Source organism: Miniopterus schreibersii (genome assembly GCF_964146895.1).
Source record: "Miniopterus schreibersii genome assembly, chromosome: 16".
NCBI classification, from domain to species: Eukaryota; Metazoa; Chordata; class Mammalia; order Chiroptera; family Miniopteridae; genus Miniopterus; species Miniopterus schreibersii.
Window position 1 is genome coordinate 22,233,800 of NC_138116.1, and position 17,227 is coordinate 22,251,026.

At 46.2% G+C, this 17,227-nt stretch overlaps 2 protein-coding genes across 2 annotated transcripts; both read right to left on the bottom strand.

Annotated features, from left to right (window-relative positions):
* Positions 1-8,369: 8,369 nt before the first annotated feature.
* KRTAP29-1 (keratin associated like protein 29-1) lies at positions 8,370-9,353 on the bottom strand (the record flags this gene model as incomplete). Its single annotated transcript, XM_081161338.1, has 1 exon — positions 8,370-9,353. The coding sequence occupies one exon, from the start codon at positions 9,351-9,353 to the stop codon at positions 8,370-8,372; it is 984 nt and encodes a 327-aa protein (XP_081017464.1).
* Positions 9,354-13,934: 4,581 nt separating this feature from the next.
* Positions 13,935-15,545, bottom strand: KRTAP16-1 (keratin associated protein 16-1; the record flags this gene model as incomplete). The annotated part of the gene is made up of 1 exon (XM_081161321.1): positions 13,935-15,545. One exon carries the CDS (start codon positions 15,543-15,545, stop codon positions 13,935-13,937), a length of 1,611 nt encoding a protein of 536 aa, XP_081017447.1.
* Between the last annotated feature and the right edge of the window lie 1,682 nt (positions 15,546-17,227).

A 17,227-nucleotide genomic window follows, 5' to 3' on the forward strand; every position in this document is an offset into this window, starting at 1 on the left:
CACAAGTCTTATCTGTTCTGAGCTTGGCAGTGACCCCTAACTAGCAGGACCAAGATGATAACCCCCCCCCCTTACAGATGAATGGAGGCCACTTGGCTAGTTATGGACACGGTTTGGTCAAGGGCCGGGGCCTCTACTTCTAGCTCCAGGGTCTTACATTCACATCTTATTTAAAAAAAAAAAACAAAAAAACTCAAACTAAACAGTGGTCTGAGTACTGGGAAGGTGTGTGCTTTGGGTTGTCTGCATATCTTTGAAAATACCCTTTTCCATATGCAGGTAATTTTTCTCTTTACAAATGTAATCTCTCACCTGTTTTCAAAACCTCAATGACCACTTGCACGGCGTCAGTGCAGCGGGCTGGTTAGGAGGCATCCTCGGTGTTTAAGCATCTGTTGTGCTCCCGGTACTGTGCTGGCGCACTTAGGCCAGAGACGTGTCTAAAGACACCTGTTCTTCGATGTCAGGGGAGGGCATTCTGGGTGGTCTCTTTCATCAGGCTGCACATAGTGTGGAAAATAAAAAAGGGATCGAGGAAAACACATATCCTCTGTCATATTTCATGTAACCCTAAACTTTCAGTCCCTTGTTTCTCTCAACCAGAACGCGGTCACGGGAATTAAGCACAGACAGGCCTGGGAACTGAGCTGACCGCACCGTGAACGTTTTCCCTCTGACCTGTTCCACTCTCCACAAAACACCATCCTGAGTTTTATGAGATGAAGCCGAAACACGAATCAACCCCAGTGTGGCTGCTAGTGTCTGAAGAGACTGCCTAGCTAGACATAACGGCAAGAAGAGAAGCTGAGGTAGTGAGGTTGGTTCTTTGACCTTAGATACGGGTCTGTCTTGTTCCTCAGCCTTGGCACTGTTGGCATGTTGGACAAGATGATTCTTTGCTGGCTGGGTAAAGGTGCCTGTTGTGACCATGGAGGAATGTGTAGCAGTTTCCTGGCTTCTACCTACTAGATGCCAGTAGCACCCCTTTCTGGTTGTACCATATAGACCCAAGATGGGTGGGGAGAGTGGATAGATGTACAAAACACAAGCGTAAAACCTATACTAAAGAGGAGTCATCTAAATGTATAGAATTGGATAATAATAAAAGTGACATCAAAACTCATGGGGTGTGGCCCCGGCTGGTGTGGCTCAGTTGTTTGAGAGTCACCCAGTGCACTGAGAGGTCACTGGTTCGATTCCTGGTCAGGGCACATGCCCAGGTTGCAGGCTCAGTCCCCAGTAGGGGGCATGCAGGAGGCAGCTGATCGATGCTTCTCTCCCATCGATGTTTCTCTCTCTCCCTCTCCCTCCCTCTCTCTCTAAAATCAATAAAAACATATATTTTTTTTTAACTCATGGGATGCAACAAAAGCAATATTTTGAGGATGATTTATATGTTTAAATACTTATGTAAGAAGGGAAGAAAACCTCCAAAGTACTGAGTTAAATGCCCCATCTTAAGAAATTAAGAGAAAAGCAATAACATTGTTCCCAAACTACACAGAAAACAAACACTTTAAAAATAATAATAATAATAAGAGTAGAAATTAATAAAACAGAAGGTAAAGAAAAAATAGTGAATTCAACCAAGTCAAAAGTTTGACCTTTTAAAAAGTGAACAAAACAGATAAAACTTTGAGAAGACTGATCAGCTAAAATGATACCAGGCGATGTTCAATAATATTCTGAAAGAAAATTCGGGCATAGGAAATGAACAAAACAGATTTTTAAATTATTTTTCATGAGTTCCTGGGCTCACTGAGCTCAGTTCTTTTGTCCCACACGGTACTGACTAGGAAAAAATATTCACAATACACACAGAGGCAAAGGATTGGTCTCAAGAACATAAATAGCTTCCACAAACCAGTAACCATGGGCAACTCACTCAAAAATTGGATAAAAGATATGGCTAGAAATTTTGTTAGAGGAAACATATAGTAGCCAACAAACGCGATAAAAAAAAAACCTCAAAATCATAAGTAATTGAGAAAAATACAAATCGAAACCTCGACAAGATTCCAACTTACACCACCATACTGAAAACAGTTTAAAAGTCTGACAATATCAAGAATTGAGAGAGGCTGTGAATCTGCTGAAGCTCTTGCACGTTGGGGGGGGTGGGGGGGGTATAAATTCGTGTAGCCACTTTAGGAAACAAATTGGCATTTTCTTCTAAAGGACAGACCTGTCAACAAAATGTGCCATAATGTCACTCCCAGCTCTGTTGACAGCGAAACAGTCTGTGAATCGCCTTGTTAAATCGTGAGGCTCCTTAGTGGAGTGGGGCCTCCTTCACTTCGGTTTGGTTCGTCCTTTCCTGTGATCAGTGTGCCGGCTGCTGCTCTGCTTCGTCTCTCTCAACATAAAATCCTGGTCCCAGCCTTGGAAAGGCGGTCACCCCTCCCTGTCCCCTCTAAGAATCTTAAACAGCAAATTCTTAGGACTGTTCTCTTAAGTCTCTGCCAGTATCTTAAAATTTGTGATAACCAGTCAGGGAAATGCTGCGGCCTACAGGGCAGGAGGGTAATTGCCATGTTTAGAGGGAAAGGAATGTGATTTCCTGGCTCGGGGCACTGAAGTAGAGGGCTGAGCCCATAGGGGAGGGGGGGGCTCAAAAATGCCATTCTGATTGGACAGCAGAGATGCTTCTGGTGGAGAAAAGGTCAGGGGGCCCAGGATGAGTGTCACCTGAGACGTGGAGAACAGCTTCCCGGGGATGGGCCGGACCACCCTGGGTGTCTGCATTTTTTATACTAGGCATTCAGCCACTCGGCAGGTTTTTATCAGGATGCCTGTCATGCCTGAGATTCTTTGAGGTCCCTGAGCACTCTGCCTTACCCCGTCATTACTTGATTGCTTACTGACATGTTATCATTCTCTGGAGTGCATAAGCCTCCAAATAGCTAATGCTTGAAAGAAAACATACACGCCGTCAGGATGATAGGCATTCCCTTGGTGGGAGGGGTGGGGGGGGCGCTGTCTTCCAGAAGGATTCAGGGCAGAACTCACAGCCTTGATCATGACTCTGGAGCCGATTTTGTTTACACACCAGAGGTGAAGCCACCTCTTGGAGCAGACTCACGTTAGCCAAGCCCATAAAGCAAGGACACCTATTTATGAACTTCCAGCAGAATCAGCTGTAACAGGAATTCCTCAGCTACAACACGAGCAAGGAATCAGCACTGGAAGTTAAAGGAACTAGATGTCAGGTGTCACTTGACACACTGAGTCCACAATAGTTGTCTTAATGGAGCTTGAAAACTCAGTCCTGCGACTAACCCTCCATCTCCCCCGAGCAGGGCTCGGCGGCGGCGCTGGCCTGACTCTGAGTTTCCGTGGCACCAACACCCTCGCTTAAGTTTCATATGGTGTATCTTCAGTCAGATCTGAGTCAGGACCTCAGATATTCTTCTTTTTAAGGTGACGTTACATAATTCGGTTTCGGTCCTTTTTAGTGTAGATTCCGAGTGTTGGATGGTGTCCCGCTGTCCTGCCCGCTTATCACGCATCCGCACTCATGCTACTGCATCCATCAGGAAATCTGTGTTGTGGTTCATTTCCATCATAACATCTTTTGGTTATTTATGATATTCCTAATTGTATTTTTGGATGACAGGATTTATTTACCTTTCTCTTCTCTTCTAAAAAAAGTCCTCAGTGATGTGCAGTTATCAGAAAATTGCATTGACTTGTTTTTGTGTGTCTTTGCTCACACCCACATACTCCTTCCCTCCCTCCCAGGAGCAACACATTTGTTATGATTTGGGTCGAGCATGGGAGCCCACCTCTGGATTAGGCACTCGGGTGCAAGGTAATACTGTTAAGGAAAGAGCAGGGGTTCATTTCGGGCAGTCGGCCTTGGCCTGCGTTTCATCCACGCCTTTCACTTTCCCTTTAGTGCCTCGGAATCTCCAGTCCTTAATCCGAGCTGCCCAGGAAGGTTCCCCTGCCCTTGGCTTCAGCCAGACTCACAAATGAAACCCACAGTGGGTCACTCTCACCGTTTTCCTCCAGCTGCCCCATGGCCAGAATTTGTGGGAGGATCTGAAAGTGTAGCGACAGTGTGTCCATTCGCAAATAGGAATGGAAACTGGGCCCAGGAGGCCAGGCCCTGCCCACTGTCAGGACAGGCACAGCAGTCCCTTCCCAATCCCCTCCCTTCCTGACCCCGTGAAAATCTCCATTAGAGGCCTTTTCTTAGAGGGGTTGAATCCTACGCTGATTCTCCCCAAGGCTTCTCCTGCCAGGAACCTTGATTGACCCCAGAAGGGACCACTGTCAGACACCCTGCATGCCCCAAACACAAAGCAAATAAGCCTGAATTATACAGGTAGTGTAAAGCTCACAAGGAAAGCATGCGTGCCTCGCCTCTCCCTCGCTGCCCCTGTGTTCGGGGTTCACAACCTGTCCCTGGCCAGAAAGCCTTCAGACCCTCTTTCTGAACAAAAGCATTCCTTTTCCAAGATAAGGGCGTGATAAAAACCGAGCTCTTGAGCATATTTTGATTCTTGCTTGAAACAAAGATCAAGATGAAAAGGACGCATTTCACGAATCTTCAGCCTCTTAAGGTTGATTCCTAGCCAAGTTCACCCCAAGTGTTCTCCTTTAAGTGTCTAAAGGTAATAAATATAGCAAACTGGAAATATACCAAAAACACAGCTAAGACCAAAAAAATCCCCTGCAACAGTCTTTTCCCCACACAAATAGGTGATTATAAGAAGAAATGTGATTTAATTTCAGATCCATTGGTAAAATTATAATTATGACAGAAGAAAGGAGGACTCCTCGATATTACTTATGCATGCAAAGGATAATATTTGAATTGTGTAGAAAAAATTGCAAAGAGGGATTAATGGCCCAAAATGGATGTAAATGGTATAGGAGAAAATTTAGTTTCTCTAATAAGTTTTACTTTCCTGTCCTTAGACAAATTACTTCTCAAATACTGAGACATCTTTCAAGTGAGAACAGTGAACCCCTATTTGAAAAATCTTGAGGAATCTGAAACATAAAGCAGCTAAATGGGTGTCAGCATCAGAGATAATTTCCATACAATCTGAGCCCACTGAAATCTCAGGAAGTAATGAGCAACCCAGCATTTGCACTATATGTACCAGAATTTGAATTACAAGAGCTGTTTTGGCTTGCTGACCCTTGAAATAACTTATAATGTCTGTGAAGACTTTGAACAATCTCTCAGCTATTGCACAATAAATGAACATTTATAAAGACAAATAGATTTAACAAACACCTAGATTCTCTAAGTAAATGTATGTCACTCTCTGCTGTGCGCGTTACGTCCCAGAGCACTTAGGAATAAATGTTAAAGAATTTGCCATGACTTGGTCTAAGTGGTCCCATGTTCTTTTTCTAGAGGTTCACAAAGGGTCTTTTGAACAGTCCATTCTAGAATCTTTTCCTGAGATGAGGTCAAACTTAAAGGTGTATGATTTGCAGAAACTTAAATGTGGAGTGGCATTTGCTTGTCTGAACACATTCGGCATCTCCGGGCTCTAAGATTCCTCGCTGTCGACGTGTCAATTTCTAACCCCCAGAAACAGTGAGAAAACAAATGTTTGTTGTTTTTAGCCACTAAGCTTTGGGGTCATTTGTTATGTGGCAATAGATAGCTAATATAATGAAACAGATCCATGTAGCAAAGTGCAATTTAAAATTATATTCTTAATTCTTAAAAATCAATAACTCATTATATTAATTACAAAGCTTGATTAATTATTATTACTATAAATCTTAATTCTTAATAAAAATTTTCTTAAAGCAATAATAAAGGAAAAAAGTAAATTTTATAATTTTACATTATATATAAATTCTTAAATTTCCAAACCCTAATACTACTCATATTGTTTGAATACTTTATAAATAGTACGTACTCATTGTTTGTGTTTTTATCTAATGGAACAGTATATCTGAGAAGGGAGGAAGATAAATGGCACTGGAGAGGGTACCAAAGGGACTTCAACTTCATCAATATGTCTTATTTCAATGACCTTCCTAAAGACCCAAAGCAGGTATAAGAAAATGTCAATTCTGGGTGGTGGGGTTTGTCGTATTTTTCTCAAAACTTTCCTGTATTTTTAAAATTGCTCCCTACCCAGGACATAAGTGTAAGTGAAGACTTAGTTATGAGCATGTCCAGGCTCAGCGGAATAGTTTTTATAATGGGAGGTTCAGATGTTTCATGGACAAGTTCTAGCAAACCTAAAAGGAGCTCATAAAGGCTCTGCTATTAGACTGTTGCCAAACATAGGAAAGATGCAGGCTTCCCAGCACACCTCTCACACCTGACATGTTTAAAACGTGCAGCTTGCGTGTTGGCGGATGGCCAGTGGGCAACATTTGCCAATACAACAGGGCAATCCACAACTGGGAAATGAAAAGAAAAAGGCTTAGATGGGTCGAAAAGCTAGTGCAAAGTATCCTGAGAATTCTCGTATTAAGAAGCAAATTATTTAAGGAGATGTAACTCCTCCACCTTGCAGTGTAAGGAGCAGTGTTGAAAATTCTATTCAGGACTGAGGTGAGATGCTTCCCACTCCCCGGAGCCTCATCCTTCCTCTGGCATTTCTGAAATCTCCCTGGAAGATGTGGGAGTGAAAATTTAAATAGGGTGTGCATTGAAGTGTCATTTCTGGAAGACATTCCATCCATGGTCATTCTCTTGAGATACCAAGGTCCCTCTCTCCCTTTCTTCCTCTTTTTAACTTTCTTTTTGGGCTTCAGGCTTCAGTTGCAAATAACTGAGTCCATTGTATCCCTTGAGTGGCATGTTATCATTTTTGGTCCTTGCAAGGTCCCTCTCTCATTTATATTTTTCTTTATGTACTTATAAATTAATTCCTGTTCTCCTGCACCACTCTCTTCCAATATTTTATCCTGTTTAATGCACATTCTTCAGCAAATAGCCTTCAGATTTCATCTTCATCATTGGCTCTCCCAGCTCTCCAGCTGGCAGGCCCACGTTGCAGATCACAGATTGGACTTGCCAGTCTCCATAATCACGTGATCCTTTTAGATAGATAGATGATAGATAGATAGATAGATAAGTAAATCAATAAAATATTAAAACATATACATTATTTTCCCTCTGGAGAACCAGACTAATACAATGCCCATGGAAGGAATCGCCCCTTAGTGTCTCCTGCTCTCCTAGTGGTCGACCCCAGACTTCCTTTAAAATCCAGTAATCACAGAAATGGCACAGTGCAGCTCCCCCTATGGGCCTGTGTGAGAATGTTTTGGGCCTCGGACCTACATCACTTTGCAGACTCAGTGCCCTTGATTAATGAGGAGGCCAGAGCCCCTTGAGGAAGGGCTCTGCTCTGGTGCTACAAGTGCACATTGCACCTCTTCAACTAAGCTTTCCCCCAAAGAAACCAACCCAACCATTTTAAAAAGGCTTAGATTCAATAGTTACACATGAGAAATATGCAACTTGGTCAGAAGTTCCCTGAGACTAATCGTTTTTAAAACTGCCTCTTAAACTGTCAAAAACATATCAAACAATTGCCGAAAGTAAAGAGTTTTTTATTTTATTTAAATTGGCCATTAGGTGAATTGATCCTTTGAACCAGTTTTAAGTGAATAACCCTTAGCTGTTTTCAATGGCTGAAACCTCATGTTTATTTTAATCTGTGGCTTCCCTGGACCATTTCTGCCTTTGGTTTCTCAATTCTGTTGACTATGGGGAAACTGAGGCCACTCAGCTCAGAAGAGCTCTTGGTGGTATAAAGGTAGGAAGCCAGGGAATCGTTGTCTTTACTCCCGTCCAGCTCGAGCAGCTGCGGTCCTAGACACCAGCTGCCCATGCAGACCAAGTGCAGACCACTGACTCGGAGGCCCGAGGCCATCGTGGTCACAGGTGCCCGGAAGGAAATCTATGAAGCGGTGTATTGAAGGGAAAGAAAGCTCTCCGAGAGTCCTCTTCATTATGCTAACCAGTCCCATTTCAATTAGCAGCTGGCAGCAAAGGAGTCTTTTTAAAGGCTGGGCAGCATCAAAAGAAAAACCGGAAAGAAGGATTGCTGAAGTGAAATGAACTGACATCAGGAAATGCAAGCTGCAGAGCGGACCGTGCTCCTGAAAGCTTCTCCTTGGCTAAGAAGGATCTCTCAGCGCTGGACAAGTTCCCTCACCAGTCCCTGGAGAGAATGGGGCTGGACTGGGAGTAACAGCACGCAGGCAGCATCTGTGCTTGGCCGGAAGCAGGCACCACGGGATGGCTAGACACCTGCAGACGGCCGCAGACCTCAGAGGAGGTACAGAGTGTCCCATCAACCCAGGGTTGCCCTACAGGGTTCGCAGGAAGTCGGCAAGCAGGGGCTGGCTCTGCAGAGATGCGAAGGAGCTGGTCAGAAGCAGTTGGAGTCACCACTGGACGATTTGCCTAAACCTGTCACACAGCAGGCTGTTTGGAAGGAAGGGGATTTGCAGCCACTTTGGTTGCAGGAAGTGGGTCCTCCACAAGTTGGTTGGCCAGAAAGCATGGTGCCCCAGGAAGCTGGTTTGCAAGAGTTCTTTACAAAACAAGGGGGCTGGCAAGTAGCCACTGGCTGACAGATGAAGGGTATGGAAGGAGCTGCCTGGCAGTGCAGTGGCTGGCAAGGGGAGGTCACACAGCAAGTAGGATTGCAAGAATTGAACACACAGGTCGATGGCTGGCAGGGGATAGGCATGCAGGGAACTGATTGGCAAGTCTTGAAAACATAGCAGATGGGCTGGTAAGTTGCTTTGCAGGGCCGATCTTCACCACGAACGGGGTGACATGAACCTGCTTGGCAACAAGTTGGCTGGCATGGCCTAGCTGCATAACTGGTTGGTGGGCAAGATGTTTCAGGACAGGAAGTCACCTCAGAGCAAGACGGCTGGCAGGACCTAGTGTCACAGGAGACTGGTTGGCGACAAGCTGCCTGGTGCGATCTGGACATGAAGACAGCTTCCTGGCAGGAGCTCTGTTGACTGGGGCTGGCTTCCCAGCACTTTTCCTGACCACCGGTGGATTCCACGCAGGAGGGCTGGCAGGAGCTAACCAGGCAAGGAGACTGACCCATGCTGGGTTCACAGCAGGCTGTGCAGGAGCAAATGGGTTGGCAAGCAAAACCCACACAAGAAGTTGCTGGAAGGCAGGTAGGTTGGCAAGGAGCCGGTTCACAGCCACCTGGGACACCGCTGGATGGCTGACAGTTTCCTTGGCATGTGACCAGTTGCCATGTTCTGCTCCAGCAGGAACTAGGCAAAAGGATACCATTCTGGAAGTTGTCACCCTTTGGGTACATGGAGATGGTGGGCACAGCTGGAATGGCCGTGGTGTTTCCAGGACAACAGTTGTCCGCCATGGTGCTGATTTGGCTGGGGAGTTACAAACTCAGTCTAGCTGAGTTTGAAAGACATCGGATGCACAGGGGCCTTTATAGTCCTTCACTCAGGGTGTTGGCTCGACATAGAGCATCTTTCCTTGTTGTTGTTTCTACTGGTTTGCAGACAAACATCTGATTAGCAGGCTTCAGGAGCCTGGGAGATGTTGTCCCTGCTTTTAAAACTTGTCTGTTGAGTGGGGAGTTTTCTTTGCTAAGTTTGGATTCCTTGACACTGCTCCTGCTCTGGGATGAGCTGTCGCTTTTACAGGTTGTTCCGCAGCCTCCCTGAAGCAGAGGTTTCCCGGCACTAACCTCTCATCAGGAGGCCGTGGCCCAGCCAAGCAGCATCTCTTCCACCAGGAATGCAGCCCTGCACCATCCAATCAGGAAACGGGGCCCTGACCCAGTTCAGGGAGGGTGATGTCAGAAGTGGCGAACCGAAACTCAGGGGGTGCATCCCAAGGACATTCTTTCTAGAACCTTCCCGTCTAGTTTTCCTGAAACTCAACTTGGCTAGTACCAATTATGATAGTAACGGCTTCCATTTATCACGTACTTACTCCGTACCAAGTCCTCAGCTGCATTTTTCAGGAAATCTTTGCAGTGACCTCAGTTAGTAGGTGTAATTGTCACCACCATGCTGGGGGTGGCAAAACTAATTCAGAATTTAAATCACATTTCCAAAATTAGGCAAGTAATAAAGGGTAGAAATAAGATTTACCCCTAGGTTGGGCTGACCCCAAAACCTCTGGCATTAACCACCTATTACATCTCCAGACTTTGGAGGGGGCGAGGGGCAGACTCTTAACAGTGATTGAAGGCCACTCACAGTCAGGTGGCCCAGGCCCCAAGCTAGGGGTCATGTGCCCACTCTGGTGACTATAATCATCAGCTAGATCAAACTGGTGTGAGTACCTACCTCTGCTTATCAGTATACCCAAAGACAATCTTTTAATTTGGAAATTTAAAATTGCCAAATGTTTCATCAAGAAAAGTTAATTAAACTCACACTATGAAGTCAAAGAATATGAGTTCTATAAATATAAAAATGCAACCACCAGAAGTGACATGAGGACATTGCTGCAAAGTCATGTTAGTGTCCCACCTCTTCCAAGGGGGATTTGCAAGGCGCTTTTCTGATTCTTCCTCTTCCTCTGGGCTGGTCCCAGCTCTGCCTCGCCTGCCAACTCCAGCGTCCCACACTGGTCCGCGTCCTGACCTAGTTCACAGTGGAGATATCCGTTGGCATGGAAAGACCACGGCTTTGGAGGCAGACAGGATGGCTCTCAACTTCCAGATCTGCTGCAAACTCGCCCTGTTGGGCCTCTTAGCTCATGGCCCCATGTTCAAAGTACCAAGAGCTCATCAGCTGCATTGCTGTTACTTAGGTTACTTTGGTCCTTACTGACTGCCTCACAATAATGGAAAGTGCTGGAAATCCTGGAAGATACTTTTCAAAGAACCAGCTACAAAATGCCATCGCCTTATACCCCACTCCAGCCTTGTACCCCCTCCCATCCTCATTTGGAAAAGAGAAGTTTTTCTGATTGAATGATGCCTGGAGAACTCTCCCCCATGTGGTTAAAATGCCTTTCCTCTGCCATTCCTTCTTCTGTCACAGCATCAATCACTTCTTTTGCCCTTATCTCATCGCCATTCATTTCCATATCTTGAAAGCTACAAGGGTCCCTGAAGGATGTTTTAATCCTGAATGTCCACATCCCAGAGCTCTCATCTACCAAGAGGAAATACTTTTGGTCTTAACCAAGAAAGTCAATCAAAATGGAATTTAAATATATTTGAGAAACCATGTCAACTTCCATCTGAAAAAGATGCCAATATTCTGTACCCATATGTACTACTCTTACTGTTTAAAAAAAATCCATTTTACATCCATTTTTCTCTGATTCTTCTCTTGCCTCCTTTCCTCTTAAAGAAACCTTTCGAGAGGTTGGTAAAGGGTACAAATTTATAGGATAAGTTCTCAAGGTCTAATGGCTATACCATGGTGACTATAGTTGATAACCCTGTATTGTATAATCAAAATTTGCTAAGAGAACTTAAATGTTCTCATCAAAAATGATAAATACGTGAGGTGATGGATATGTTAATTAATTAGATGGGAGAAATCCTTTCCCTATATATGTATATCAAATCATCATACTGTACACTTTCAACAGCTTACAACTTTATTTGTCAATTATACCTCAATGAAGCTGAAAAAAAGAAACTTCTCAATAAAGACAACTTTCATTTTGCTGTGGTTCAGGGCACTCAGGACGTTGAGTGTATCACCAAGGGCTGTTGTGATCACATCAAGAAATATGACAATACATACAAAACACAGGCTTTGGACAGACTGGGTTTTAGTCATTTGTATGTTACCAGCTGTGACTATCTTGAATTTTGTGTTTATTATCCTCTTGTGGATATAGATATGAAATGTATCTTATATATGTAATATAATGTATATGTTTGTATATATGTATACATGCATGTGTATTTATACATGTAAATGCACATATGTGTGTGTTGTTTTTAAACTTTAGGTACATGTGTGCTCTCTGAGGCTTGTTTATATCCACATTTCATTGGTGAAATGTTGGATGTAGCCATTCACTTATGTTACATGTAGCCATTGTCCAGTCATTTTCCCCTGCAGCATGATAATCTGTTGCATGACTATACCACTGTTTTCTTGTCTCTGTTGATAGGTGCTTAAATTTTCTGTCCTTTGTATTCTATAAAATAGGAGAGAAGAAATCTCCTCACAGAATAACTCTGATTTACATGAAACACTGAGTCCGTGCTTGGCACAGATATTTAAAATCTAGCCAACTCCTCTCTTGACTCTGAAAGGAGACAGTGATAAATTCCAATAGCCTAATGAGACAGCAACTCCAATACCAGTGGCAGGATAAGTTTTACTTTTGACTTTCTCCCTCTGCCATTGTCTAACCCAGTGGTTCTCAAACAGGGGTAATTTTTGCTCACATGCTCCCCTCCAGGGGATGTTTGGCAATGTCTGGAGACATTTTGGTCATCACATTTTGGGGGCACTACTGGCATCTAATTGGTAAAGGTCAGGGATGCTGCTTAGCATTGTACAATGCATAGGAAAGCCCCACAACAAAGAATGATCCAGCCCAAAATGTCAGTAGTGCCAAAGTTGAGAGCCTTGGTCTACCCTCTCCTGTGCTTAGGATAGCCCAAGCGGCACCTTGAGGACAAGGAATAGCCCTTTGTTCTGTGTACTAAGTGTAAGGGGTGACTTTGAAGAGACTCTGTTTTTAGAGATGATAAGAGGCTATGTATGGAGTTTACACAAAGAATGTGTCTTATAGGACTAGGAGAACATAAGCAAAGCTCTTGCACAAGAAATTCAGGCTACATTTCTTATTGTAAGTATGACCTGCCACACATACTTGTTTTCATTCCACTGGGAATCCCAAAGCCACTGGCTTCCTCCCCAGTCTCCCTATATCTAAGAGCATACTCCTCCATGCAGTTGTCAACACCAAGGTCAGAGGGACATTCCAAACCACAATGCCGTTCACACCACTGCCCTGCATACAGCTCCTTGATGCCTTCAGTGTCAGCCCTGCACCAAATTCAAATGCCTCTGTCCAGCACACAAGGGCTGAAAAGGAAAGCTCACTGTCTGCTTATCTGGCCTCAGAGCTCACCCATCCTCTTAACACATTTTGCCCAGGCCTCGCCTAGGGATCAGTGTACTCACATGCACATTCATTTGTATATGTTTCCTCTGCCTGGAAAACTCTTTCTTCCTGGTTTCTAATTGCTTAATTCCTGCTTGTGCTGAAAGACAAGGCTTCAGTATCACAGCCCCCAATAATCCTTCCCTGGTTCCCCCTTACACTCTGCTGAGTTCACAGTGCCTGTGCTCACCTCTATCCCAGGACTCAGCACAATGGAGTATAGCTAATTGTCTCTCTGTCCATCTGTTTCCCAACTAGAGTGAGCTCCCTCTGAGAGCAGGGACTGAGACTTTGTCTTCTCAATCCTAGAGCCTAACCTGGTCCCTGGCACCTAACAGCATCTAATAAAGCTTGTGGGATGGATGAAGGCATGAATGAAGCCATCTCGAAACTGACACAAGTCCGCTGATGAGATACAGCATTAACAAGAGAGCAGTGGAAACAGCGTGTCACTTCAACTCAGCCGTGTTTATTGGACAGTGAAACATCTTATCTCATTGGAGAGGTCCCCAAAGGACATGAGCACACACAGCCAGGGAGCACATGCATGAGAACTGACAAACGTCTATGCCAGGAAAGAGACTTGAGGTGATGTGGCAAAGCTTGATGACAGCAGCAGACAGGAACCCAGAATGTCCTCTTCTCAGTGCTCAGAAGGCCTTCACTTGGACCATTAAGATACTGTCATTTCTGATGAGTTCTGTGGAGCATAAGCAGATAGCGAGTGATGCTGCAGAAAGAAAAAGATTCTAGCTAAGTCAGGATGTGCTCTGGGGAGGGCAGTCACGTGTTCTTTCTAGTCAGAGGTTTGCTTTGCAGGAATTGGTGGGCTGAGGTCACTTCAGCAGTTGGCAGGCTTGGTGGCAGCGGGCTGACTGGCTGTGGCCTCGCGGGTGGTTGGGCTGGTGGATTTGATCTCAGTGGGCTGGCAGGGATTGGAATCTGAGATTTCCGTCTTGCAGGGAGTTGAGTCGGCACAATCCGGTTGGCTGGAAGTGGGCTTTTTGCAATCCCGTTTGCAGGAGTTAGCACAAGACAGGTAGGAGCTCACCGGGCGGTAGGAGATTGAAGTGAGATAGGCCGGGCGGCGCAGGATGGAGTAACAAGGGCGGTAGCAGGTGGGGCGGTAGGAGATGGACGTCACATAGGGCTGCCTGTAGGTGAGGGGTCCGGAGTAGATTGAGCGGTAAATTGGGCGGTAGGGAACCGAAGTCACGCAAGGCTGTTTGCAGGAGCTGGGTATGTAGAAAGACCGAGAGCAAGTTGGTTGGCAGGTAGCAGATGCCGAAGACCCCGGGCGGCAGCAGGGAGGCTGGCAGGAGGGGGGTGGGCAGGAAACAGGCTCACAGCAGATGGACTGACAGCGCTTGACTATGTAGCAGGTAGGTTGGCATGGATGGGGCACACAGACACTTGGTGAGCAGGGGCTGGGCTCAGAGCAGATGGGTTGGCAGATGCTGGAGACACAACAAGAGGGCTGTTGGCAAGTGCTAGAGACGCAAGGTGGTTCACAAGGGCTGGGAACACAGCAGACAGGGCGAAGGCAGACAGGCTCACAGACCAGAGCCACACAAGGAGATGGCTGGCAGATGCTGGGCCCCGAGCAAGATGGCTCACAAGGACTGGGGTCACAGCAAACAGCCTGGCAGCTACTGCCCACAGAGCACATGGAGGGACAGCAGCTGGGTGTGGGGCACACTGGCTGACAGCAAGCAGGCTCACAGACCACTGGTTGGCAGGAACTAGGCACAGTGCAGACAGCTGGGCAGCAGCTGGGCTCACAAATGACTGGTTGGCAGCAGCTGGGCTTGCAGATAATGGGCTGGCAGGAGGTGGGCACACAGAGGACTGATTGGCAGGAAGCAGCCTCGCAGCACACAGATGGGCAGCAGCTGCTCCCAGAGCAAGAAGGGTCACACATGGTGGCCTCGCAGCACACAGGTTGGCAGCAGCTGCTCATGGAACAGGAGGGCTCACACGTGGTGGCCTCACAGCACACAGGTTGGCAGCAGCTGCTCATGGAACAGGAGGGTTCACACGTGGTGGCCTCGCAGCACACAGGTTGGCAGCAGCTGCTCACGGAACAGGAGGGCTCACACGTGGTGGCCTCACAGCACACAGATGGGCAGCAGCTGCTCATGGAACAGGAGGGCTCACACGTGGTGGCCTCACAGCACACAGATGGGCAGCAGCTGCTCACGGAACAGGAAGGCTCAGAAGCGGTGGCCTCGCAGCACACAGGTTGGGTGCAGCTGATCACCGGACAGGAGGGCTGACAGCATTGTGGGCCACAGCTGGATGATCCGCAGTCATCTTGACAAGTCACCAGTTGCCACCTCTGGCTCTGGCAGGAACTAGGTAAGCAGATGGGCCCTCTGCAGCTCACCTCAGTGGAGCAGAGAGAGATGGCTGGCACGGAGGGGCATTTCCTAGAACAGCAGTTTCCAGGCATGACGGAGGCGCCTCTGCTCCCTTGTGAGTGCTTTGAGGTTGCTGCCTGACTTGGGCAGCTATCTCGGGGCCCTCACTTTTATACCCCTTCACGGCATATGCTGTGTTGAGCTCCTGCGTCTTTTCCTCATTGATGTTTGGGCCACTTTTCAGAGGAACATCTTATTATGCCAAGGTTTGTTGACCTGAGGTTGTTTATCTACCTATAAAGAAGCTGTTTGTTTATTGACTTGCTAAATTTGGAACCCTTGGACTTACAAGTCATCTTGGAATAAGCATCATGGCCTCCAAGCTGAACGATCTTTATTTCTGAGCATCATGAACAGGGGAAGAAGAAAGGAACTTACGATTTATCCACCTTCTGGTCCTCTGTACCAGGCCCTGGGCTGGGCACGGGGGTGCCCATGCAGAAGACCTACTCACTCATTCTCATGGATACCGCTCCCTGGTGGGCAGGCAAGCTTGCAGGCAAGCTCGTTGCAGCGCCGTGAGAAACTTAACAGACATACAGGAGCAGTGAGCGGGCCAGTGATGAGCTCTGTGGGAGAGGGGGTATCTGGACTGGATTTTAAATGACTGCGCTTTATAGCAATAATCTTATTTAAAACCATCAAGAATCCCATGACACAGGGAACCTTCATGCATTACAGATGAAGAAAAGGAAGGGGAATTGGAATCGAAAAGGTTGTCACTTGCTAAAGATCCCACATAGCTTGCCCCTCATCTGGAGCTGCTCCTCTTCCCCTTCCCCATCCTGCCTGGACAGACCTTTCTCAGGAGCCTTTGTCAAAGCCACACGTCACGGGCTTAGCCCATGGTGCTGTCCTTCGTCTGTTCTATGAGCAGCCCTGCCCCAGACCACTGGCTCTACCTGTCCCTGGAAGGTACCCGACCTAGCCACCCTGTTCCCTCTTTTCCCCACCTCAAGCATTCAGTAGATCTACAGAGTTCTTCTTGCATTTGGTGATTTTTTAAATTAAATTTATTGGAATAGCATTGGTTGATAACATAAATTTCAGATGTACAACCTTCTCATACGACATCTGTGTACTCTATTGAATTTGGTGATTTTAATAGCTCCTAAAACAAAGATACATCCAAGACCCAAGGGATAAAGAAGGAAGACGGGTTTTTTTACAAAGGCATTGTGAACAAAAGCAGAAAGCACAAATGCTTTCTCAAAGCATTGTGCCAATGCTATTGCTTGAGGTAGACATGAGGTGAGAAAGAAACCCTAGGTTTCCAAACACCAAGGCCTGATGCCCTGGCTCGCCGAGGCCACACCTTGCCTCCACCGTGTGTTTTCAACATTGACGCAAAAGGCAGCTTTGGAAACACTGAACCATTTTCCCATTCATTCACCATTCTTCTCTTCATTCATTCATTTATACGATCATTTGCTCAGTTTCCATTTTATCTGTCCATTCAGCCCAGCCGTCATTGGGTTCCATGTTATGATACAAAATGAATGAGCTGCAATCCCAGCCATAAGGGGCTAAAGTTTAGAAGAAAGTCAGATATGTCCACAAGCAATTATGGTCCAGTATACATGCAAGGGCTACAATACCTGGAGGCACAGGGTGCTAGGTGGGTACCCAGGAGGAACACCAAGGTGGTTTGGGGGACGTTAGGGAAGGCTTCTTAAGAGCATGATACATTTGGGAAGCAGCCGTTGGTTCCATA